General features: G+C 37.9%; 2 protein-coding genes and 1 non-coding gene across 4 annotated transcripts in view; 2 read left to right on the top strand and 1 right to left on the bottom strand.

Moving 5' to 3' along the window:
* Ec (ubiquitin specific peptidase echinus) overlaps nt 1–25,400 on the bottom strand; it is a 69,162-nt gene that overhangs the window by 42,452 nt on the left and 1,310 nt on the right. The window contains exons 1-2 of one of the 2 annotated variants that reach the window (XM_077402715.1): nt 8,166–8,681; nt 6,332–6,572 (exon numbers count right to left, since the gene is read on the bottom strand). In XM_077402715.1, the coding sequence (XP_077258841.1) occupies nt 6,332–6,547 (216 nt within the window). In that variant the 5' untranslated portion in view covers nt 6,548–6,572; nt 8,166–8,681. Of the gene's footprint in view, nt 1–6,331; nt 6,573–8,165; nt 8,682–25,400 lie in introns of those variants that run through there. The other variant, XM_077402714.1, reaches the window with a different exon arrangement.
* Trnae-cuc (transfer RNA glutamic acid (anticodon CUC)) lies at nt 9,080–9,151 on the top strand. The gene has a single exon. It is a non-coding gene; the product is annotated as a tRNA-Glu (tRNA).
* LOC143895524 (uncharacterized) lies at nt 15,292–18,831 on the top strand. Its single transcript, XM_077402718.1, has 3 exons — nt 15,292–16,535; nt 16,649–16,836; nt 16,939–18,831. Exons 1-3 carry the CDS (start codon nt 15,830–15,832, stop codon nt 16,981–16,983), a joined length of 939 nt encoding a protein of 312 aa, XP_077258844.1. The 5' UTR covers nt 15,292–15,829; the 3' UTR covers nt 16,984–18,831.

Below are 25,400 nucleotides of genomic sequence, written 5' to 3'. Positions count from 1 at the left end.
TGCACGTGCGAACTTACGATCGAACGCACGCGTTTCTCAGTCTCGCATCGCAGACTTTTCCCACACATGGTTCTTAGACACGGCTCCCTTTTCTGTGTTCTCCTTCTAGGCCGACTTTGCCTCCGTCCTAATCCCTACCATCATCGCCCGCCTCGTATACTCTTCTCGCTTCTCCATTTCTTCCTCTCGTTATTCCTTTTCGTCTTCCTCGAACGAGCATTGCAACCGTTGTGTAACCGTGGTTCGCCATGTACGACATTATGCCTTTGCGTAGGCTCACTTGCGATTGGAAGCTATCTTGAGAAATTGACGAGGCCCATATCGATAACATATGCATGATTTCGAAAATAAAGTGGTTAATAACGGTAAAAAGAAAAATGGACAGTTGATGTCAAAAATTATAATAAAACAGATATTACTTTTTCAAACCAGTCAAATTTTGCATGTAAATACGTAATTACAAAAAAAAACTAAATTAGATTAAATCTTTCAAGTAAAATTTTTCATCTTTGTCGTGCAAAAATATTACAAAGATTGTTTTAATATTTTATACGATACATTATTTCGATCGTTTTATAAATAGTAGTATCGATTTAACTTTTACTCTCGTTTGTCTACATGACCGGCAAGCTGTGTAATAGTAAACATCGAATAACCATAAAATACACCGAGTAATCGAGTATTAGATCCGCCTGCAGCGCGACATCAGCTACGGCAAAGTAAAGTTAATAAGCCGTGGCGAAACGGATGAAGTTTGAAGGATGCGCGAAGTAACGACACGGTCTCTTGATCACGAAATCAAAGCTGGAGACGAGCAACGGACGGAGCTTTGCTTTCGTTCGTGAAGAAAACGAGAGAGAGAGAGAGAGAGAGAGAGAGAGAGGCGGTTTGTGCCTTCTGCGGGCGAGTTTCCGGTTCCTTCCTTCCTGCATCGGGGCCGGAATATCACCTGGCGATGAGTCAGAAAAGTCGCTTCCCAGACACCTGCTGTCAGAATCGCGTAGCAGGTTCCCCATCCGCCATTAGCCACGCGTGTGCTCTCCCTCAAGGGTCCGCGGGCGCTACTTACTTACGTGCGCCTTCGATACAAACATGCGCCGCGTCTTACTCCTATTGTCACCGAAACGAGTCCCGGATTCATGGGCCAGCGACTTGTGACATCACGGGACCTTCGGGCACTCCCGTTTCTTCATCGTTACGACGCTTTGCTCCGCGGACGCAATTAAGTTTAACTTCTTTTTACCGGAAAAAAAAGGAACACGAAGTCGAGATCTTGCTAAAATCGTATCACTGAAATCTACATCGATCAAGATAAAAAAAACACGCAGAGGCATGGACGAAGTCGGCGAAGATAAAACAAAAATGTCACATATAATAGGTAATTGGTGCAAATTATCGAGGGTTGCTATTAAATTCCCGTTGACCGTTCTCTTTGAGTAATTTCTCTCTGGATTGACACCACGAGGCGTGCATCTGTATTACGCGAATCGCGAAACAGCTGTGTCCCCGAGATGGCACGTGTTGGTATCCTATACCCTCGCTCCGCCAATCGCAAAGCTAAATCCTAAGGGAAGATCGGGTCAGGTGTACATCGCGATCGCGTACCGGCAGCTGGAAGATACGGCTTTTTTTTGTCCCGAGCAACAGCACCGTTTTTGCTCCAAAGAGACGTGCCTTCTCAAGTGGTATTTTGCGGTCAAATCATCACGCTATTTAGAGCATATCATGAAATATGAGCATCCAAAACGTAAGATGTGAATAAAGAATTTCCTTAAAAACATCGAACGATATAATTCATACCGTTACAGGATTTCAACAATTACATCAGCACTGAGTTTCGGCGCTTCCTTTTTCGACGAAGCTCAAACAGGAAGTCCCGCTCACGCAGCCAAGAAGAGTCAAGTTAAGATTCCAAATAATATAAATGACTCATACAATTAGCAAATGATTTATCCACGAGTTTTTTTACATGGGAATCTACGACAACGTAATCTTCAATTATGTACAAGATGTGAATTTATCCTTATATGTTATATCCTTATAACGGTTATAAACGAACACTTCATCAGATACGAAAATCGCGTAAAACAGAAGCGCTGTATACAGTTATAATGGAGAAACCAGATCATCGAATACGGAAATCGCGTAAAACAGAAACGCTGTACAGCCAGTGACACCGAGGGAGAAAATAGTAAAGGAGAAAGCTGCGTTTTGTCTTGCACTATGGGAACATTTGTAACATGCAGTGTAAAATGCATTAAATGTGTGCGTTTGAAAGACATTGCGGCTTGCTTTCCATCCTTTTACGCTTGCAAAGAACGGGAAACTTATTTAATTGGATAAGAGCTAATTAACGCGATGATGTGCGTAAATGAGCGGGGGTACATTTATTTTTCGCATTAATGCGTCCGAGGTGGGAGTGTCGATAAACGGCGGACGTATTGAGAGATCCCGCTTTCTTGCGATTATTGTTGACGGTGAGAATGAAAGCTACGCCTAGGCTCTTTATGAGCGCGACCGCGAGAGAAACCTTGAACCTCGGCTGCGCTGGCGTGGGTGCAGAAAGCACGAACGCGAGGACGATGGCACAGGATCGTCCGGAAACAGAAGCAAAACAAAAAAAGCCATGGCACGTATTAATCACCGTGACGTGTTACAATTCCCACCACTGCATCTGATTGCATTAGCGAAAATCAGCTTAAATAATATTATATCTTTAACTTAAACTAGCTAAAAAATATTAAAAAATAAAATTTGGTTGAATTGAAAAAAAATAGTTTCTCAGTAAAATATAGAAATATAAAAATATAAAAATATCTAAAAAAAACTCGACAATAAATTTAAATGAGAAATAGTATATATTTATCAGCATATATTTTATATAGCAAGACAGACGGCATTAATCGATTCATCCGCGCGAACGAGTGCAGCCCCAAACACACGAATAGCCTAATTGCTTCCGGAAGTTTCGTTCGGATCGACGAGTTGTTCCGTGACAGGTGTTACGAAAATAATAACAGGTTACATATGCCATTACTATTGCACGCGTATAGTATACGCGTATAATATAACTCTCAGTGAATCATTCGCGTTGCATATGCATTATGCATCATATTTCAAACTCTTACAAATTTTTGAGGGATATAAAATATTTAAGTTAAATACGGCAAACACTCTTTTAAGAAATCTCTTAAACTTTTCGGCATTGCAAATATGCGAATAATAACAAACATAGAAATCACACGAGAATGCAAAGCAGTGACAAAATAGCGTTAACGCTTGGACATTGCAGCACCGTTATGTACGGTAGTCTAGCTAAACAGCTAGAAAGAACTATACTCTTTATACCGCTTCTCTTTGTAACGCATTTATAACGAAAGACGAGACAAAGGCTTGTCACCAAATTAACAGCAAGAAGAAAAAAGTATTTTCTTGCAACTCTCTCGAACAAGCGAGCTGTCATCATTTTGTTCACTTGCGATTCTAATATTACATTACGGAATTAAACATCATTTCGATTGCGTATATCAAAACTTAAATCGAAATTAATTCTATTCATCCGCAGATTCTGTTTATATATGCATGATATTAATGTGCAAGATTTTATAACAATAAAAAAAAATACGGTTGAGTAATATTTCGATTCGCACAAAATGGAATATCAACAAAGAAGCGTGAATCAATGCCTCGCGACCTGAAACTTTGTAGCCCGTAAGAACTTTAAACCTACTCCTTGAATACGCCGTACTCGTAACCTGCAATTTGCTTCTGGTAATCGTGAATGCTTTATGCGCATTCCGTCGAACGAACCGATCGTGATCGCGCGTCCGACGATGAAACGCTTCCCCGCTTCTTCGAGAGGTCGAAGATTTTTATGGACGTGCACCGCAAAACATTGAACATCTTGCGACGCACGATTGGAAACGATTCGGAAAATCTAAAAAATTAGGTCTTTCATCATAACAATATTAGCTTTGTATCAAACTGTTTAAATCTATTAAAATTATAGCGAATTCGTAACGAAAATTCCAATCGATTGTCTGCTTATCGCGCCCATGGATTATCTAATTTGAATTCTGCTGACATCGTCGACAGATTGATAGTGACTCTCGAAGTCGCTTGTTTAACATGATCAGCGTAAAAACACACGTCAGAAATGTATGTAGTTCTCCGCTGGCACGCCGCTGACGTTATCGATGCACGCTTCGTGCTGTTACGCCGCTATTCTCGCCGGTGACTATCGCCAGAGAGGGATGGGAACGCAGATACGTATGCATTTTTATCGCGAGCGTTTAAAGCCGTTATTCACCATGGCTGGCAGCTGGCAGCTCCCGCGCCAGCGTGGCAGCCCGTAAACGATAACGCGGCCGTTTAACGATCATCAGACACTTTAACGAAATCAAAAACACTCTGCAGGCTGTTATACAGCATCGCGATAGCCGACCGAAACAAGTTCCGTATCGTCGCTTCGTCAGTAAGCTCGCACCGATGATGGTGCACCAGGCCCGTTGGGCATACACCCCAGCTTCCGCATCGATCCGTTTCGGAACTTTGCAAGCCGATTAAAACGGCCTAGCGGTATTACGCGGAGGAAAATTGCAACCTGGAAACGCAATTAAACCTTCATGAACAATTAATCTCAATGTCTGTACGATATCTGTTCATCGGCCATGTAATTATATCAATATATAACGACATATATATCTTTGCGCATAATGCACCGTCGCGAAATTAATAACTGCTATAGGCGCAAATATCTGTCGCGAAACTATTACTATACGGTCACGAAGGAAAACCGACACTGTCACGCCGTTTGTTTTCCATTCGTAACACGCGAGACAAAGCAGTTACCACACCCTGGCTGCGTGCGCGGTTTGCGCTCAAAACACTTGTATCACATGTCACGTAAGACGCAGTATTAGTACGCGTGCCTCACGACCAGGCCTCGACAACTTACAGAATGTAACTTCTCTCGAATTAGCATTTGCGTTTTTTTAAATAAAGTCGACCGTACGATATCCATTGTTTTAAGAGAAAACGAATGAAATGTACATATATACGTGCGCATATAAGTGTGCAAAGGATTACTTGTTTCTTTAGAAAACAAACTAAAAAGTTTAAAATATCGCAGGTGAACCTAACACAAGTGGAAGACAAAGATGTTTTCTCCGGTGCCTCATCATACGAGCGTTTAATTCTCAGAGGTGCGGTTACCTCCTCAAATTTGTCCAGGCAATAAATCATATTTAATGCAGCACTCTCGACCGCCTCTTAAGCGTAATATAGGAATAAACGCGACCCCTCTCTTTCTCTGGACTTTAGAACCGGTGGTCGATGTTCCTAACTGAGGAAGTAGCCCGACTGCAATAAATGCGTTGTAAAATTTGCCGTTAAAAGGCGAGAAGTTTACAGTGAGGCCGAGAGAGATACCAAAATACTCACACGAGAGTGAGTTAAAAGCAGTCTCGCGATCCGGTTGGAAAGAAGTCCCCCCATGTGTCCCGTCACTTACCTCCGCGGTCATGAATATTTACGCACGCTTCGAAAGACCTCTTAGGACAACGCACGCTTAAAGATTTGGCGATGGATTATGTTCATAAATCGCGGACGACGCAAGACTCGTAAAAGTCTTCGAGAAAATGGCAAGCGAGAATCGATGCGCGACGTCTTTCGAATGCCAAGGACCACAAACTTTTGCATTTCTAATTTATAGATAAATGTATAGGTTGGCCTTATTGCACACATTATTTTTACGCATTTAAACTTGAGATACATTTCGCGATAATGTTCTTACACACGTAGTTTTGAAAACTTTATAATAGAAAGAACTAAATATTATTATATAAACAAGTTCTCTTATTTGCCGGGACTGTTTTAACATTGGTTCTCTGTAAATTTCTATTTAATTAAATTATTTATAACTGAGATCTCTGATTATATAGCTTGACGCGTAACGCGCTTGTTTGCGCCTACTTGCGCCGAGAAAGTCCGAACAGCAGGATCGTTCAGCGGGTTGCATATACTTAAGGCGCTTGCTTACCTTCTGGAAATACGTATACGATACCGCAGAATTGTATACGTGTATGCACGTGTGTGCGTGCGCATGTGTAATTTATATATATTTTTTGTATTTAATTAGACTTTTTATATGCATTTTTCTGCAGATACTTTTTTCTACCATGATCCAATGTGTTTTTTTGTATTTAATTAGACTTTATATCCATTTTTCTGCAGATACCTTTTTCTACCATAATCAAATAAAATATACATTTATGGAATTCACTAATGATATTTAGTGAAATACGATTCGACGATATGCAATATCTCTTACCTGTACGGCGCTGTTGAGGAAACAATTGTTTTGCCCGGGCCCATTGAGCAAGCCTTTCGTGCTGGTAAAGCTGCTGTTGTGCTCCTGATGCGGCGATTTTTGACAACCCTGCACCTGTCCTTCTGTCTGATGGCATTGTGTAGATTGCAAGTAACCGGCAAAATCCACTGTGTCTTGGGATGCAGCCTGCTGCTGCAATCCCATTGTAGATGCCATCCTCAGTAAATCAAAGTAGAGTCATCTGTAAGCAGTCATCGATAAACACATTTATTTATAATAAATATCTCATCTCTTGCGAAACTTTTAGAAAAAAATTCGCACAACCCTTTTAAGAGATAAGCATATTTTAATAAAATATATAAATAAGCATGCATGCGTATAATATTTTCCTGGTAACTTCAATAATAAAGTGTGTTATCATTATATAGACATTATTTTTAATATTGTACAAAATTTTATTAAGTTGCGGTATCGTGCACTCGAAAGAAAGATTTTATTATGCTTTAAGCTATGGCAATGAATTCAAGTCATTGCATTCGCGGGAACTCATAAAACCAAGTTAACGAGGAAACTATAGAGAATATAATTACAGGGGAAGATCAGAGAAATCACTTTACGAGTATACGGAAATGCAATGTAAGATTTTTATATGATTTGTAACCTCCAGAGAAAACCGATTACGCATGGCATGTATAATACCTACACGTTCGTTGGTTTCAGTTTTAATTTTCCAAATTAAAAACTAAAATGATTGTCTTGCATTTTTGCGGAAGACGGTGACCTCTCGGGAATCGGCTCACACAAGTGGAGTAGGGGAGTATCACCTCGAGTGTGTCGCCTTCAAAAAGGCGAAATCATCATAAAGAGTCGTATATGAAGGGTAAAAAAAAAGGCAAAAGGAGAGAGAGAACCGCCATGCTAAATGCTATTACGACCGAGTGGACGACGGTTAATTTCGAGGAGCCGAGAGAAAAGTGGTCGGAGCGAACGTGCTTGAGAGCCAGGCCTCTGGCGCCAGTCTCCGCCGTCTTGGCTTTCAGGCTTCGGATACAATACTCTAGTCACATTCTTCTGCGGACATCGAAGTCCCGCTCGGTGTTGCACTTATCACGAGGTCGACGAAGAAAACCAGACGTGGTCGGCTATGTTTACGTTTTCCAACTCAGTAACGGAAATCGTCGGCGTAATATTCTTAGCAACTTGGTAAAGCAGTTAACTGCACTGAGAGAAATTTAAGTGACTGCAAATTTTGATTTGCTGCGAGAGCAAACTTTTTGCTATTGCAACAAAAGGTTTACTACTATTGCTAAATTAATTAGCTCTCGCAGCAAACCAAGTGTTTGTTGTCACTATAGTGATAAATGATTTGCTAATACAGCAAAAAATTTCTCTCAGTGTGGGACTTTTCGAAAGTAATCATTTAACAATAAGTTATGAATATTTATTATATTGATTGAAATAATTTTGTTTGCCTAAATAAACTGTTTAATCAACGCTACTGTGTTAGTTTCTAATTTTAATAAAATCTATAAACGTAAAAAAAACAATATTATACGCTCTTAGACCATTCGATTGTATAAAAAAATTATAGAGAACACAACGCTAAACTGTCAAAGGCATAATCGGACGAGATAATTCTGAATATTTATTAGCATGAAATCGAGGGACACGGTACGTTACGAGAACGTCGTACTGTAGAATAGAAGCCACCGAGAACCGGGAAATAGAGCACAATGATGACTGACAATTGCATTGATCCGTCGCTCTTCACAAACTGCACGACGAGCACAAATGAAGCATAAACACACGCTCTCGCGACTTTCCTTATACACACCCATTATAAAATTGCGGGTTTACGGCAAATGGCATTTATATATATATCTCCCAGTTGACCATGTGCAAACTGCGAGTAAGCTGCGGACTAGTTGTTGGCCTCCCGATGTGTCGTCCCGCGTTTGCTGTCCTTGGCACGGCATGCAAAAGGAATTTCCATTTAGGTACACGGCATGAGTCGCGGTAACCAAGAATACCCGATTTCACGCCTTTCGAAGCTGCTACATGATACCGCGTACCAAAACAGACTATTGTCATGCACGGATCTAATTTTAGATAACACCACCCGAACAGCAGACATCAATGATGACGTCGTACGCTAATTTTTCACACTCGTTTGAAAGCGCCGAGTATAAAATATATTGCACTATTAATAATTTAACGTTAATTATTCTTCTGATATTTTCATCTCGTATATATAACGTCAATACGTAGTGATACAAAAAATACCTATTTATATGATCTAAAATCACTAATTAATTTTTATTATTCAAATTACTACTTACGCCGCATTTTATATTTAAATGTGACAAGCTTTATATAATTTCCTACTATTTGTGCAAACATAATTATTCCATTCTATCAAAAAAGCTAATGACATATTGAAAAAGTAAAATATAACAATCATGATTAACAGTTATATCAATTAATTCGTCAAATCCCTATATTGTAATAATAACAAATAATATTTTTAACAAACTTTTAAAATATAAAATTGCTCTAAATTTTATAATAAACAAAAAAATATATTCCGGTATCGAGAATCGAATCCGAATCTCCTGTGGATGAGAGTCAAACAACCTCGAGACCATACCGGATTACGAATGACATTTCGTCTCACGAGTTTGACATTGTTCGAGAGGGATGTTGCATCTGGAACATTGTCAAACTGTGAGAGAAGAAGTCCCATCGTAATCCGGTATGGTCTAGTGGCTAGGATACCTGGCTCTCACCCAGGAGGCTCGGGTTCGATTCCCGGTACCGGAATTACTCTTTTTTTTTTGTGAAAATTTATCATAATATATTTAAATCAATTTTATACTCTTTCTCTTATTCTCGTATTTTTTTAACGTTGACGAATTAGGTATTTTAAATATACACTAGAATATTATTTTCTCTGCGCGCTCGTATATACTATATATAAAACAGTAGAAATATTTAATAAAAAACAAAAACTACTATACAAAGAAAAAATAAAAAATTTATAATAAAATATTTGCTGCCTGATAATCACACACAAAAACATGTAATAATAAATTCTAAGAATATCATATCATAATTACGATATAATAAAAATAAAGATTTACTTTATCTATGAAAATGTTGAATTTGTATTGTATTATATTAGTAATTAATATCGTAATCTTTGTTAATCGCATAAGTTAAAATTTGTCTATAATGAATGTTATTCGATGCTTTGCAGGTTCTGAAATACGAAGAAATTTCCTGAACAACGACAGTCGTCTGCCCCACGCACGTGTCGTGAATACTAATGATACCGTTCCTCTCGTATAATAAGCACGAAAGCGTATATTTATAGACGATGCTGCGCAATGATTTCTTCTTTTTTACGCCCTAGACACGCAACTTCTTAATTATTTTCCCAAACATTCAGCAACGGTGATAACGGCACGTAATTTTTCTGAAAAAAAAACTGGAGGAAATAAACGGAGAGAAGGAATAACTCGTATCTACGAATACAAACGACGAAAGAAAAAGAGACGCACGGAAGCTCACGCTTGATGACGCGAGGAGAATGGAAACTGAAGGAAGAACGTCGTGAATTACGGCATAAAGTTTACACGCGGTGCTATCGCGCGGTTATTTTCGTTGGCGTCTCGCGACACTGTTCGCGAGTAGATGTCGAGGAGAGGGAACAGTCGGAGGCGCCGCGATAGCAATTCCCTCGTAAGAAAAACATGCAAATTAAACGACACTGCCGATCCAAGTCTGAAGATTTTGACGCGTAAGGCCGTTTGGCGGATGTCAGACGGTTGTAAAAGTACAGCACGTGTGTAATAAAAGTTGGCGAATGAATTAAAAGACGAGGACTGGAGTTCTGGATCGACCGATTCCACCGAGAATTTTTACGCAACGATTTTTCGCACATCAAACGATTCTCTCTCGTCACGTTACGCACTAAAATTTTTCTATATAAAAACTATAGGTATGCGTGTCTGTGTTTAATTTCGCCGGGAGAAGGATTTTTTAGCATATTATCAAGTCGCGTCGCGTTTGCAACGTTTCGCGAGTGTGGCGCAATGAAACTTGTCGCCGCTGTAACAACCGCGGTCGACGCAAACAACAATACGTACGAACATTGCGGAAGAAGAAAGTTGGCAGAATCCGCCGCGGCGAAAGAAAGCCTTGGCCGATGTTGGGTCACGACGACGGGGGAAAAGAACCGGACGTTCTTCATTCTCGCAGAAGTAATTCGCTTTTTGACCGTGCGGTTCGCGGTTTATGCGGCAGATGCAGATGCGAAATGATGAGGGAGAAAATGGCTTTATATGCAGAAACTGGACATTAATCTAAAGGCTTTATTGAACGGAAGATTCGTTGGATTACTATAATTTTGAATTAAGAATCATAGAATTTATACTTCTCTTTCGGCAACTGTTTAGAATCGTTAAAGCATTGTGTAAGATAATTGTATACATTAGAAAGAGATTTGCCTAATAAGATTTCAAATCCACGGCGCACGCAACAGAAATGTCGATTTATTTGCTGAAAACGTCACGAGCAGAAATATACCTAACGTATAACTTCGCTACTTTTCTTTTCGACGGAGCTTTTGCAGTTACATTAGCACCGCGAATGAATCCCGCATTGTATATTTTTGTCGGTAAACGCCTACTAATTAATTATGAATCGCATTGTACTTCCCGACCGTGCGAAGCGAATTTAACGCGAGTTAGTTCCAGGTTTATCTGCACGTCTTTCCTGTAAAGCGGCGATTTTTATAGCTCCATATTTACGTATGTGCGAACATGACGAAGTAGCACGACGAGAAGATATACACCTTACAGCGGAGAATGTCCATGACTGAAACCATGATAATGTTAATGGAGCAAGTGAATAATTTCAAAGAAACGTAAATGACCGCAAGACAATTTTATGACTTCATAACATGGCATGCGAGTTTATGTGGAAACAATAAGTTAAGAGGTAAAAGCATGCGGCAGGAAAAATTATACTGGTGCGCTAATCGAAAGTCAGCGGAATGATTTTCTTACAATCAAACAGAAGAACGGACGTACCCTGAAACGAGTACAAAGCTCCATATACGGAATGTAGGACGAGAGAAGCAAACGTAAAACAAAGAATCGTTTCAAAGATCCTTTTTTCGTAAAAAAAATTGCAATAAAAAATTCTTACAGAACACAGAAGTATTGTGTATATTAGAAAAATTGCTTGAAGTTTAGACAATGGAAGAAGCTGAGCGTTTATTATATTCGGAGATTGACGTGGTAATCATGGATTTCACCGGCCATTTTTCATCTCAAAAATCCGTGGATTTTCAGGCTCGATAACTGTATTATCGAAATTTTCCGTGCCAATAACACGCAGAGTGATCAATAAGCTGCAAACTATCTATCAAATCGTATATCAACACGTCTATCAAAACCTAAATTTAAAAGTTCAAATCGAAAGGAATTCTAAATTACTTTAAATAAAATTATTTAATTATCTAACTTATCTATATCTAAAAGACTTAATAATTTATACGGGATTACTGTCAAAATTTGCAAACATATTATTAAAATTTCAGTATTCCACGGTTTTATACGATATATTGATTTTTCTGCCCTATTAAACGATAACCTTCGAAGCCGGTTCAGTCATAGTATTATTAGTCTCTCACAAGCAAAAAGACTTGAACCTTTCTCTCTTTCTCTCTTTCTCTTCATGATTCTGAAAGATCCTAAGTTCAAAAGCGCCGATTACTGTAATTTTCTTGGCAATCCACAGGTGCGCTTTTGTCGGTGCTTCTCCTTTTTTAGAAACTGCTTGAGCGTAATCTACAGCCGAATTTCTTGGAAGGCTACTTTTGTGCTCGATATGTGATTGCTGATCGTAACACGCGATCATCGTTAACACATTAAATCACACATGATCGCGTGGCGCACATATGTTTGAAAATTGTCATAAATTCTACATTCTTATCAAAAAGGTAGTTATTAAATTATAAAGAGTAGTATGCCAAATTACATAACTTTTATATATTTTAAAGTTTTTTTGTCATAAATATTGAAAAAATTAAAAATTCTAAAATACTGTGCTTACATAAACACATTAAAAGAATTCGCTAAAAAAGATATTCAAAACTTAAAATAAAAACTTATTACGTCATATATATATATGTATATATATATATATATATATATATATATATATATGTATATTATATGCATTTGGAGAAGCGTTTCGCTGTTTGTTCCAGACAATAAATTATTGAAATATATATACATTTTTTTCCAAAAAGTTTAAAAGTTTATTTTTACATTTTATATGATACTATTAAAGCTCCAGGCATTGCATCAACCCGCACATTTTTTCAAAGAGACACCTGCATATAAAGTATCGAATGTTACCGAGCTTCAGGCATTGCGCTTGCGGTCATCGGGGAAAAACTTGCCTGACTGGTCATGCATATAAAATACATCCAGTCTATTGACACGAGGACCAACAAGAGCGAAGCACTTGGAAGAGCACGAGATTGCGGTGAAACATACAAACCCTTAATAAATTATCTTTTTCTGATATCATTGCAGCGAGGCAATTTACATAACATGAACTACACGTCTCTCCTTACAGCTTCCTGTTCTAATAAAAAAAAAAACAGGTTCAGGTTTTGTATATTTATAAGTAATGCATGAAATATCTGCTAAACAAGGCGTATGTATTAGTTCGCGAGTTAATATTCATTCATAAGATCATATAATGCAACACGATGATTTGATTAGCGTGTTATGCGGTGCCGCAATAATATAGATATGAAAAGAATGCATAACCGTATGCCACGACAAACTAATTGCGACTAATTATATGATAAACACGGAAAGGGAACGCTGTCACGGCATAGTTGGCTCCGACTGATGGTTGGCCGCTCAACTTCGTGCGAAACAGGTCAAACAGGTGCGACAGAAGACCTGGTGAATGTATGCTATACATTTAAATAAATATCTAACCAGTCCCAAGATAAACTTTTATGCGAGTTGACAGTTCGACGGCAGACTAACCCAACACGTATTTTTTCTATGCGTGTACGTACTCACGATAAAGTGTAAATTATTTCCTTACATATTCACATTGCAGTATGATTATTATATACGTATGTTATTACATATATAAAAGTAATTAAAAATATCCTTTTACATTCGACACAATATTTCTGATGTAAACTTATTAACTTAAAAATATAGATATAATTGCCAAGAAAAAAATATATATTTTAAACAAATAAGTTATAAGCAACGAGACGTGTTCTTTAATATTGTTTACGTAAGGTAGTTTATACATACAAATCGTATACATATATGTTATATATAAATATATATTAGATATATATTTTTTAAAACATTTAAAATTTTAGTAATGAAATAAATAGAATTACAATAAAAACAATCAAATAAAAGTAATCTAATATCTAATACATATATTTGACTTGTGTCGTTTGAGTTTTGAGGTGCCTGTCACATTAGAGAGTGTCGTGATACAATGTTTTTTATTAGACCACTCGTAACACACTCGACTATACGGTGACTACTTTACACCTTCGAGGCCACCAATGGAATGTTGTTACTCAGCGATGATAATATACGGCTTGCTGATTATCGTGGAGCTCGAAGCCTCCTCCCAGGGTCGCTTAAGATTACGTCGTAATGATGCCCAGGCGGCGAACCGGTTACGGCCGGCCCCCGGACCCTAAGGCCCTGCCACTGCACTTATTTGGCCCCGGGACCGCCCTCCATCACTAAACCGATCCCGGAGCAGACGAAAATAAAAAGAAAAGGGCGCGAAGGAACCCACAAAAATTAACCACGCGCTCGCTCGCACCTGGTCCGAAGATGAAAACACGTATAGTCAAACTGGCTCAAAACCCTTCACCGCAAGAAGAGACCTCGACAACTCTTATAGATGCTACTTCTACGGAATAATTTATCCACACGAAAGAAAGATCTATAAATAAAATAATCGTCATTGCAAAAATAGACGAGCAAATATCGATGCGTTATAAATACAGCGTTATAAATAATTCAACGTGCCGCATGTAAATTTCGCTTGAAGAACCAATAACATCAATCACTGCTCAATACAACTGCCTTCACAGCACTCGGTGTTTAAATTAATGTTAACGTCGCGAATACAATGCGATAAATATTCGTGTCGATCCGCCCCAGCAATTTTTAATTTGTTCCATTACTCCGACGACAATGGACGACGGCTGCACGACGTATACGTTCCCAAAACTCCTTCCTCTCGATAACGCGTCGATTGTGAGTATCTCCGGCACACAATACCGCCAGATAGTCGCGCGCCCCATTTTCAGGAAGATAGAACACCCCCCCAGCTGCGCCAAAGGGGGCTGGACTTATAAATCCGACGATAAATCTATCACCGGCAAAAGCTGACCGATATCGTGCTTATGGCCGGTTGATGCCAGAGCCATCCCGCAAATCTTGTATTATACAGTCGCACGCACAGAACATTCTCTTTCCTCCTCTATTTCGCATAGCTATACATACGTATACCCTGCCAACTGCCACGGTCCAGCTCGTCTCTCCTCTTTCGCGAATGAGCGAGTCGTAAGAAACGATTTATTTCAGCGACGTTATTTTTTCTATTTGCTACTTGCGGCGTTATTTGCGGCCAGAAAGCGAAGCCCTTCGAGCGAATCTTCAAGGACGGGCGCTTCCTACATGAAAAAGTCCATAAAATTCTCCGCGAGATATTCGATTATCTCATTATGCAAATGGCTGAATTCTACAGCGATCCATTATTAACGCGGAAAAATTAAAAAATTATATATGCGTATTTGCGTGGAGCAAATTTCATTAATTGAGTAAATTTTAATAAATTCTATTTATATATTACCAACGAAATTTGATTTGATCTTGGTAACGCGTGAATTTTCATTAATTTTGTTGTCTTGAATAATAGATTTATCCCAAAGTTATAAATGATTGCATAAGCACCGTAAAAGTTTCAATGTCCAACTTGTACATACTTCGTTAAGGGGATCCACTCTGCTAAATGAAACATTTGCGTGTCGGCAAATTGTATAACATTGTTAGTTACTTGGCGATGTCCACCTATATGATATTACAGGGCGTCACGCTCCCATAGGGGACGAAGGTAAATAGGCGGTGCTCCTGCAAACTATCGTCCAGTCGCCCTCAGTAATATGCGTGTAGATCGTCGAAGCAACATGTGCCGCACCATAATTTGTCGTTAACTTCTTTCATACCTCTTCCTGCGGTGTGAAGCGTAGTCCGATCGAGGCGACGAACGGTTGTTATGACACACAAACACCGAGATTCGAGGAAAGTATGGAAACAGGAATTCCATACGTAAGAATTTTTCGACGTGTTAATAAGAGACTTGGATAGGCAGATTACAGCAAATCGCTAACCGATAAATCTTCTGCACAAACGTCACACGATGTTCAACGTACACGATATGAAAGCATCGTACATAGAGAATCCATTCCCAGTTCAAACTACGGTGCCTATCGTAACAACTAATCCTACCAAAATGAACATCATTATACCAGTCATCCCCGAATCCATGCGCGATATTATGGACCTCGTGCTGCTAGTGACAGGCGTTAGCCTAAATGCCTTCCTCGGTCTCTTCATCGCGTTAAATTCCACCATGTACAGTTCCACTAATTGCTACGTAGTGGGCCTGGTGTTTTCGAACGTCGTAATCCTGCTCGAACCACTTCAGCGAATAATTGAATGGATCTTCGATACACGCTTAGAGATGAACCTCGACTACATATTTCTGATCAGCTTCGCCACGTCCATCCTGACGATAATTCTGCTGAATATCGAGGCGTACATTGTCATTTGTCAGAAAAATTCGCCCCTTCGCAAGTCGTTCTTAAAAATTTCGACAGCCATAAAAGGACTCTTATTCATATGGACAACGTGTATTATGGTGATAGCCATGGAATTACATTTGTACGACCATTTCGAGAGAGATGTCATGCACGACATCTACGTTTCATCCACCATTATGTTTCTCGTATTCCCGTGTTTCATTTTTATTATGCTCGATTACTTGATCTTGTATGACCTGATAATATCAAAATCAGTAAATGGAATGTGGCCAAGCAAAGATATCGAGCATTTTATTTTTCTGGGTAAGTGAACATTTCACTTTAGTATTAATGCAAAGGTGACAATTATGTCAACGTTAATCTACAAATTTCTTATACTTTTTTCTTTATACTAAAACAACTTCTATGTTACGCAGTTGGTGTTAGTATGGGATTTTTTCTAACTATGATACCATATCGGATTACGAGATCCATGGGGTTCCTATCGAAATCTTACCATAACGACACAGTGATAGAGATAACTTATACGATGGTTAAAGTATACCCGATAATCCTACCAATAATATGTTTCGCAACATCAAAAGAGTTCCATCAAACACTTAAGGTTTGTAATATATCTACAAATATATTAATTCACAAAAATTAATAAAATTAAGAAAAATTAAGAAAATTAATTAATATAAAATGAATAATTCTGGTATTTCAGATAAGGCTACACTGTCAACGGCATGAAACTTCCGCCATAACATAAAAGCTATTGGGACAAGACAAAACAAGATATCAAAATCATGCAATTCCAAGTAATCTATCTAATATTTTGATAATCTAATCTATCTTGTTGCAAATAAGAAATATTTACTTCGTCAGAAAATGATATACAATTAAGAATTTTAATCGACTCGACTGGCTATCATCGTGTCATGATGATAGTAAGTAGATTAGAATTCTTAATTGTCTATCTCATTACATTTACTCGGGAAGGTTTACCCATACACGTCACGTTTTTAGATACTTTATTATCTCTGAGAAGAACTTAAAATTCGCGCATGCGATAACCAAGCACATCCGCTCTCATGAGAGAGGAAAAAACGCGATGTGCAATCTGCACACAAATTTTCGAATTCACTGAGCTCTCTGTATGCAAATTAGTTTCCATTAAAATAAGCTTCTTCTTAAAAAATCAAGTATAGCGCGTACTTATAAACTGTGTACTTAATTATGAGATAAGAAAATATCGTATTTTGTTTTGCACGAATCATAATTCATAACAGATATTATTTAAGTAGGTATTAAGATACATAAGTAAGCCTTATATATGGTCAGACTGGATCTTTGTGCCTAATAATATTATTGCTTGAAATTTATATACATTTTTCAACTCAGCAGATTACGCGCCGATTACTGTCGGTCGTAAAACGCAATCTCAAACTGTAGCTGGAATAATATAATCACATAATTAAATTGATAATCATTTTAATAACACCGAAAATAAGCATCTTTAAAATCATTCCATAGGATTGTTGATATTATTTAAATGAAAAGTTTTTGCCATCTAATTATGTATGCAATACTATCACATTTTCATGTAACATTTAAATTTTTAAGTATTATATAATAGTTATTTGTGTAACAAGTGCGGGAAGTTGAGAATTGGACACGAGTGCGGAGTAGACGCACGAGCCGAAGGCTCACGAAAGGAAGGCTCCCGCACTTCCTTTCTAACGAGAAATCGGTGTTTATCAAATCGAGGATAAAACTGAGTTTACAACTACCAAGCAGCCTGCCTGTCCCTTCGCGATTAGGAATTCCTCTCGCGACTCGTTTCGTATTCCTTCCCTCGCAATTTCACGACAAGATCTAAACAAGAATAAGGTATGCCAACGACGCGACGGTTATAAAGATTGAGCACGTGTATATTAAAACAGATAATGCAAGATTGCTGATAAAGATCCGTTCACACTTAGGTATTTATAGTATTTTGAATTTTAATCATCCTTTATAATTAACGTCTTAAAAAAAGCGTCTAGATCTAACTGTATCTTGTAATCTCACGGAATTATCCTGAAAAACTGTAAAAACTCGAGAATTGGTAAAACTTTTAATTACTCTTTCTTACTTTTAGCTATTCTACTTTCTAGAAAACGTCAAACTAAAAAGCAGAATAATTTTGTATAAACAAGTTTCTCACGAAAAGTTGCAAGAAAAATATTTGAAGCAATGTAGTTTTCTCTCCCTACATAAATAATCTCTGTAAAATACGTTGCCAATATGCGAGATATATCCTATGTGTTGTCGGTGCGGAGAAAAGGAAAATCACGAAGAACCAGGAAATCGGTGAAGCAGAACGCTCAGACACAAACTTCCGGTTCGAAGAACGAACTAAGTTTACCTTTCCAAATACGTATATTTCTCAATTGAGTTTCATAAGGTTTAAGTTAAGTTCACTATTAAAAAGAAAAATTTATATCTCATTAGCACTGTAAAAAAAATTGCTTAAAAAATATAATCAAACAAAAATACGATAATATTACGATAAATTATTACGCTGTACAACAAAGTTATGACAATAACAGATTCTTGTTGTCTTTCATATTTTAAATACGACTTAAAACTGCTAATCACGTATCTGTATTTATTTTTTTCAACTTTAGGATATTAAAAAGTGATTTTGCTTCTTATTTTCAGCAATTTTTTATTTTGTAACATTAATGTATCTTGATGCATATGTACTGTAAAGATCTAACTTTTATGTAATATATTTATAAGTAAAATATTAATAAACATTCTCTAATGTTATCTGTTATTATTTAAAATACTGTTATTTAAAAAACAAATTGCAGCAAAAAAACTAGAAATGATACAGAGCCTTGCACAAGTTAAAATCATTCATCGTTGTTATTTTTGTAATAAAATTGAATACTATTTATAGATAATATATACAGACCAGCCTCTAACTTTCTTCATCGGTTTGCACTACGCTAGAATTTGATTTACATTAATCTTTTCTTAGGCCTCCCGTCTAATTTACTTCTAAAAACATACGGTATCGAAAACATCGTTTTGTGCGATATTAAAAATATTAGTGTAGGGAGTTTAAATTATAAGCACGTGCTCGCGTCCTTGCGGTCCAAATTTCGCAACACTGTTACGAGCGGTTTGCTCACGACGATGCATCAGCTTACATGGCTCTGCGTGGTTGGCGTTCTATAAATACATACCACGGGCGATTTAAAAATGCAGTGACAGTAACACAGCCAGCGCCGTCTTCCAGCCGCATTAAAATATTTTTAGCTATCTCGTTGTCTTAAAAGCTCGGAAATACGTAAAGGATTGTAAAGTAAACGGGCGAATGGCAAAGCGTGTTCTAGCTCGCAGCGAAAATCGAACTAGGATCACCGGAGACCGGTGTTACAGGTGTATGCATATGCATAAACGCATCGCTGCACCGTGCAGGGGGGGCATGGGAAAGGCGATAGGTGCCACGCTGTTTGCGGTAGCCATCAGCGGAACGGATGAATGCGAATCGAACGTAACATTCACCCGACGCGACGTGTGAATGAAGCGACCGAGTACCTAATGCGGATAGAAACTCCATTCAGACTCGCTACTGGAAAAACCAGCGCGACTGTATCGATTGCGATCAACGCCGAGTTTGACGTAGGGGACGCGACGAACACCCAAAGCTTTGTTCGACCGCTCGCTTGCACCCTTGTGTGCACCCGAAATATACGCTCGCGGCCTTAATTATTAACTTTCCAGCGCGAGACGAGCGTGTGCTCCTTTATTGCAGATAATACGCGCGACGATAATAAAAAGGCCAGTATAACTAATACTGGCCCAGTATTGGGCCGATTGTAAAATCCTATATGGGTAGTGCGATAAAAAAGTCGTCAAAGATAATTTTGGCAGCAGGCATACAGTATAACATATAGATCTTCTTAAAAACAGCCTTTTTCTTCGAGGCACAAATGACCACGATTATATCAGCATTTTGCACTATCACTGTGATCAACGTGTGAAATAAAAAGAATCCAGTACCGGATGCTTCACCAAACGTATCGTGCGAAATTTATGAAACATCCTCCCTCTCTCGACATAAATTAACGCGACCTTTATTTTCACGCTAGCTTATCCAAACACCGATAGACCCCGCGCTCCTGCATCCATCGTGGGGCAATGTTTTATCAAGTGCGGGTGCCTGAAAAGCCTCGAGAAATTTCTAGCGGGCGCAGCTGCCCCGAATAATGAGTTTGGAAATACGGTGTGCAAGCCTCGCGCGAAACTCTCGTCTTGACCCGCATGATAACAGATTGCAGTCCGCGTTGTATATTTTACCTCAAGAAAGTTAAATAGCTGTCGCTAAAAATAATTAACGCAGAGCTTTTATATTATAAAAGTTAATTATAGTACAAAAATTTATGTACATATATTTTATAAATAAAATAATACGTATTCACGAGTATTTGGTGGAATAAATATAGGTAACAAGTAAAATGAATATATTCAGAAAACGATAAACATGAGTTTTCAGGATTGAAAAACATTTTGAAGTAATATTCAGGTGCAAATATAAAAGAAGAGAGAAAAAGAATTGTACATTATCATATTCAAGCTTTATAGCCTTCGTCCAAGTTAAGTTTAGTATCCGTTATAGGTTCCGGAATCGTTTCTGTTGAGTAAAGTTTTAATGAAATCATAACTGAGAGATCCCGCGCGAAGTTATGCTCTCTTCGACTTCGACATATTGCTCCTTTTGGTGCTTACGCGCAGCCACAGACAAAATCAGAACTTTATACAAAATCCGTCAATATACTTTATGAAAATAATTATATTGAAACTTTCATGAAAAGATGGCAAGAGTACAATGTTGATTATATTAATTTTACCATAATAAAGATATACAATATCAATACGAAATTAAAGTGTATAGAGAAGTCTTTCTGATTCCTAAGATTAGTTAACGAGAAATCAGTAAAATTAACACGTGAATTAAAAATTATCGATCACACGATCATCGCGATAACAATTCAATTATTATGATCATCAAAACATAGCTTAAAATGTGTTAACAGCTAACTCGATGAAACTGGCTGACTCTGTCTTATACCGTTGTTATAATTTCGTCACACGTGTTCTCATAATTGCAATGTATTCATGTTACTTATGTGTGTATGTTCATCGCTCGGTTTTCTGCCGTTCACATCGATCGAGCAATCGCAAATAAATTATTTATGAATTCCCGTCCGAACAAATGCACCATCGATTTTCATCGTTGACATTTCGCATGCCCATCACGCAGCGAAGATGATTAAAAGTCGGTTCCTCCGGGCATGATTATATTTTTTTCCATTCTATCGTACGATTTCGCGGTACAGCGATAAAGGTTAAAGCGTGATTGAATGTCATATAAAATAGCTTTACATTATGTATGTTATATTATTTATTCAGCCACGCTAACATAATTTGAAAGACGGTATAACTTATGGAATTAGGGGGAATTTATATTCGCTATACAAATTATTCTGTCATTTTGTTTAAAAAATCATTATATAGATATATATTTCAATTTATGTTTTTATTTTATTTTATTACCATTAATAATTTAATTATTTCTTACTATTTTTTCCAATCTGGTTAACATTTAAATCTCTACCGTGCATAACGCACCATTAATTTAAATCGCAGAATATTTATATTATATTTATATATTAAACGCACACACTGTGTGCACAGTACAGGCGCGCTTCCCGACGAAACAACAGAATCAAGAAGCGCTTGAGTGTGCATTCAGTGGGAACTTACACGAAGAAATGAATGGATTTCTCTCACTCTCTTTCGTCGCTATCACGACTAAGAAGTCGATGTATGTCTTCGCCGTGTGTTGGAACCGCAAAAGGAGTCTTTCTCTATAATAAGATGAGTAAGACACAGGGGCTTTGTTAACGAAGAATCTTTTGAAGTTTCTGGTTATGTGCCACTGTGCAAACGCGAAACAAAGTAAATGCGTAACAAAAGAACTTCGCGATATCTCGGCAAGTACCGTAAAAAAAAACGTGGATAATAAAGTCACAAAAGAGAGGAAAGACACATCGCGTATGTTTCTCTCAATTTAAGTAATTTCGCTTTGTCCCATGTAAAGTCTCTCGCTTTTGCGAGATTGCGCTGAAGAAAATCGACGCGTTAACGAGCGGTTCAATTTTTAAAGTCGCGCATCTCGTAAGCCGGCAGCTTCACTCTCAAGAATCATGCTCGACGATCAATGTACTATCATGTGACATCCCATGTATATATACCTACTGCCTGAGGCAATGCGTGGGTGGGCGTTTTGCGACGCGGCAACAGGACCGCGGAACGTCGGCATCTCTGTGCAAACACAGGATAGGTACAGAATGGAGCGCCCAGTACACAAATTCTTCGCTTTAAAAAAATGTCCGGCATGAGTCAGACTCCGCTGTAGCGAACGGAAAGGATGCTGCGCGAATATTTCGACACACGCGTCTATTTATACATGCGCCACGCTATAGTCATATGCATCTGACTCCAAATTTCACTTATCATCACTAACGAATAAATTAATTTTAATCTTTCAGAGATACTTAATTAAAACCGAATTAATCTTACCAGGATTTAATTAATGCGTTTTTTTAAACTTATCGTGCGTTTAGTTGTATAAAAATGGTTAAATGTGAAGTATTTATTTAAGATAAAAAAAACTTAAGTAATAAATTTAAATCATAACACTCTATCTAATCTCGCTTGTGACTTCCTCGTAATTATCAATAATCGAGTCAATAATCGAGCATAATTGCTTGCCTCGCGTAAAATGATTGGAGGCATCGCCGAGCTTATCGGCGTCTAACGGTAAACATCGAACCGCGATAAGAGCGACAAAGGCGCGCCACACACGCACGTTCGCTTGATTTAATTAGATTTTAATGAAGGAGATGTCTGGCACCGCCGATGCAGCGAAACGACTCCATTTATTCCCTGCCCTGAAACGCTCCGATCGCGATGTTACGACGTCCTCGTAAAATTTCTGCTCAATACAATCTCGCATTAAAGAACGAGGAGTGAAAGATGAAGAACGGTAGGTGGCAGCGATCGCATTAAGACCTAATAATTCTTTCTCTCTGGCCGTCCAGCAAATAGAAAGATCATATTTTTACACTGCGACAGCAAGCAAAATAAAAAATAACGAGTTTTTTCGTCATTTATTACGATTCAATGAAATATTGCAATGCACATAAAGTGCGACGTCATGATAAATTAAAAAAACAAATTCAATCTCTGTCAAACTCTATACCATTCCAAAATCTGGCATGCATTCTTTAAAATGCGATTAATTATCCTAAACTGTGTTTCAAAAGAAAGCAAGAGACAAAGGAGCAAAGAAAATAGACGTAGAAATAGTACTATACAGCGATATTTTTACAATAAACAATAGATAGAGTGAAAAAGTAACAATAATGTCGCTTAAAATTGAATTATCTATACTCGCAATTGATACGACTCAATATATGGTCAAAATTTTTCCATTGTTTCATGAAAGAATGTATATAAAACGTAAATCAATATTTTTCAAGAACTTTCGCAATAATAAACTTTCGTGGTGATTCGATCGGAAGTCAAACTTCCTATATATTGTTGGAAATATCGCTTTTGCGATACCTATACATCGCGAAATATAAGGAAAGTAGGAGAGACGATAAGAAATATATTGTGCTTATGCGAATAGTGGAAGTGCCTATCAATCAAAACATTTATATATATCGTGAATAAAATAAATATATAAAAAAACAATGAAAAAAATAAAATTCGATTTTTACTCTCGCAATAATTGCAACGAAAAATTTTGACAAGATAAATCGCGTGTACTGACTTGTCTGGAATATACCTGGCATTAAAATAAAATAAAATTGAACAAAACCACATAACTAAACAGAGCAGGTAATTTGCCTGATTTAAGAAACAGTCATTGTGTCTATATGCGAAGTAAACTCCGGTTCGCTTTCGCATTCAGAATGCGAACAAAAGTACATAGTGGAACACGCTAAACCTTGAGAAGAAACAATGACGTGTGGGCAAATTATCGGCAAAATTTACCGGATAACAATGAACCGACAAACTGAAGAGAGGCTTATGCCGCAAAAAAAGAAATCGATTGGCGAGACGCGGCTCCGTTTCGTACCACAGAAATAAAGTACTGTTATTCGCAATATCGTATCTGCCTTCTCGTTAGCGCTTAGAATGCGTTTTTAATCGCACGTTTCCAAGCTCGCTTATCTTACTATTGATATATCAAGTTGTGCACACTGTATGAAGTATCATAAAATGAAATAAGGTGAAAAAAGACCGCATTATCCAGATTATCGTTATATTTTTAGACATTGGACGATATCGAGAGTTGACTTTCTGCTTCTACTTGTCGTTTGCAATTAAGCAGATGATCAATATCTGCTTTTTAAATTACGATTACACCGCCGCAGTCGAATAAAACAATTATGGCACCAATTGCGTAGATCGCGGACTAACGAAGTTCCGCATAATAAACCGGTTATGATCGCGTTACTATCTGCGACAATCTTAAAGCTGGAAGATTGAAGCTTAAAGCTTAAACGCTTAAACTTTCTAGATTATGTAAAGAAGAACATTAAAGATAAGTAATGAAACATTCCAAATATTATATATCCTATAATAATCAACTGAATAAACTCTCTGCGCGATTGAAACATCAAAACGGTTTTTTCATCAACGCAGATTAACATCTACGTTATATAAAATAATTTTCCAACATAAATAAATAAATTGTCAGTTCCTCCTAAATTCGACAAGCGTATACTTTTCGATTTCAGGCTCGACATACACGCGTACACACTCTAATAACCCTTTCTTCCGACAGTCTCGCAAATCGAAGCGAGACGTTCGTTAAACTCGGCAAATAAACGCTAATCCTGGCGAAAGTGCAAGGCTAAGCTTAGGATCTCCTATACGCCGAATGCACGACGCGATTAATATGCCGTTTACGCGACACGCTTTCTGCCCGGCAAGGATGCCATTGCCGCACCACATAATCAAGGTCGCTTATCGCGATGGGATCGCGCAATTTAAATTCCTATCATTTACGCGCGCGCAGGTGGTCCCCCCGCGTGTTTACGCGGTCGTGTCCTT

The sequence above is a fragment of the Temnothorax americanus genome, unplaced genomic scaffold (assembly GCF_048541705.1).
Source record: "Temnothorax americanus isolate GAGA-0224 unplaced genomic scaffold, ASM4854170v1 Scaffold16, whole genome shotgun sequence".
Taxonomy (NCBI): Eukaryota; Metazoa; Arthropoda; class Insecta; order Hymenoptera; family Formicidae; genus Temnothorax; species Temnothorax americanus.
Note: the sequence above shows the minus strand (reverse complement) of the source record. Positions and strands in the feature narration are given on the sequence as shown.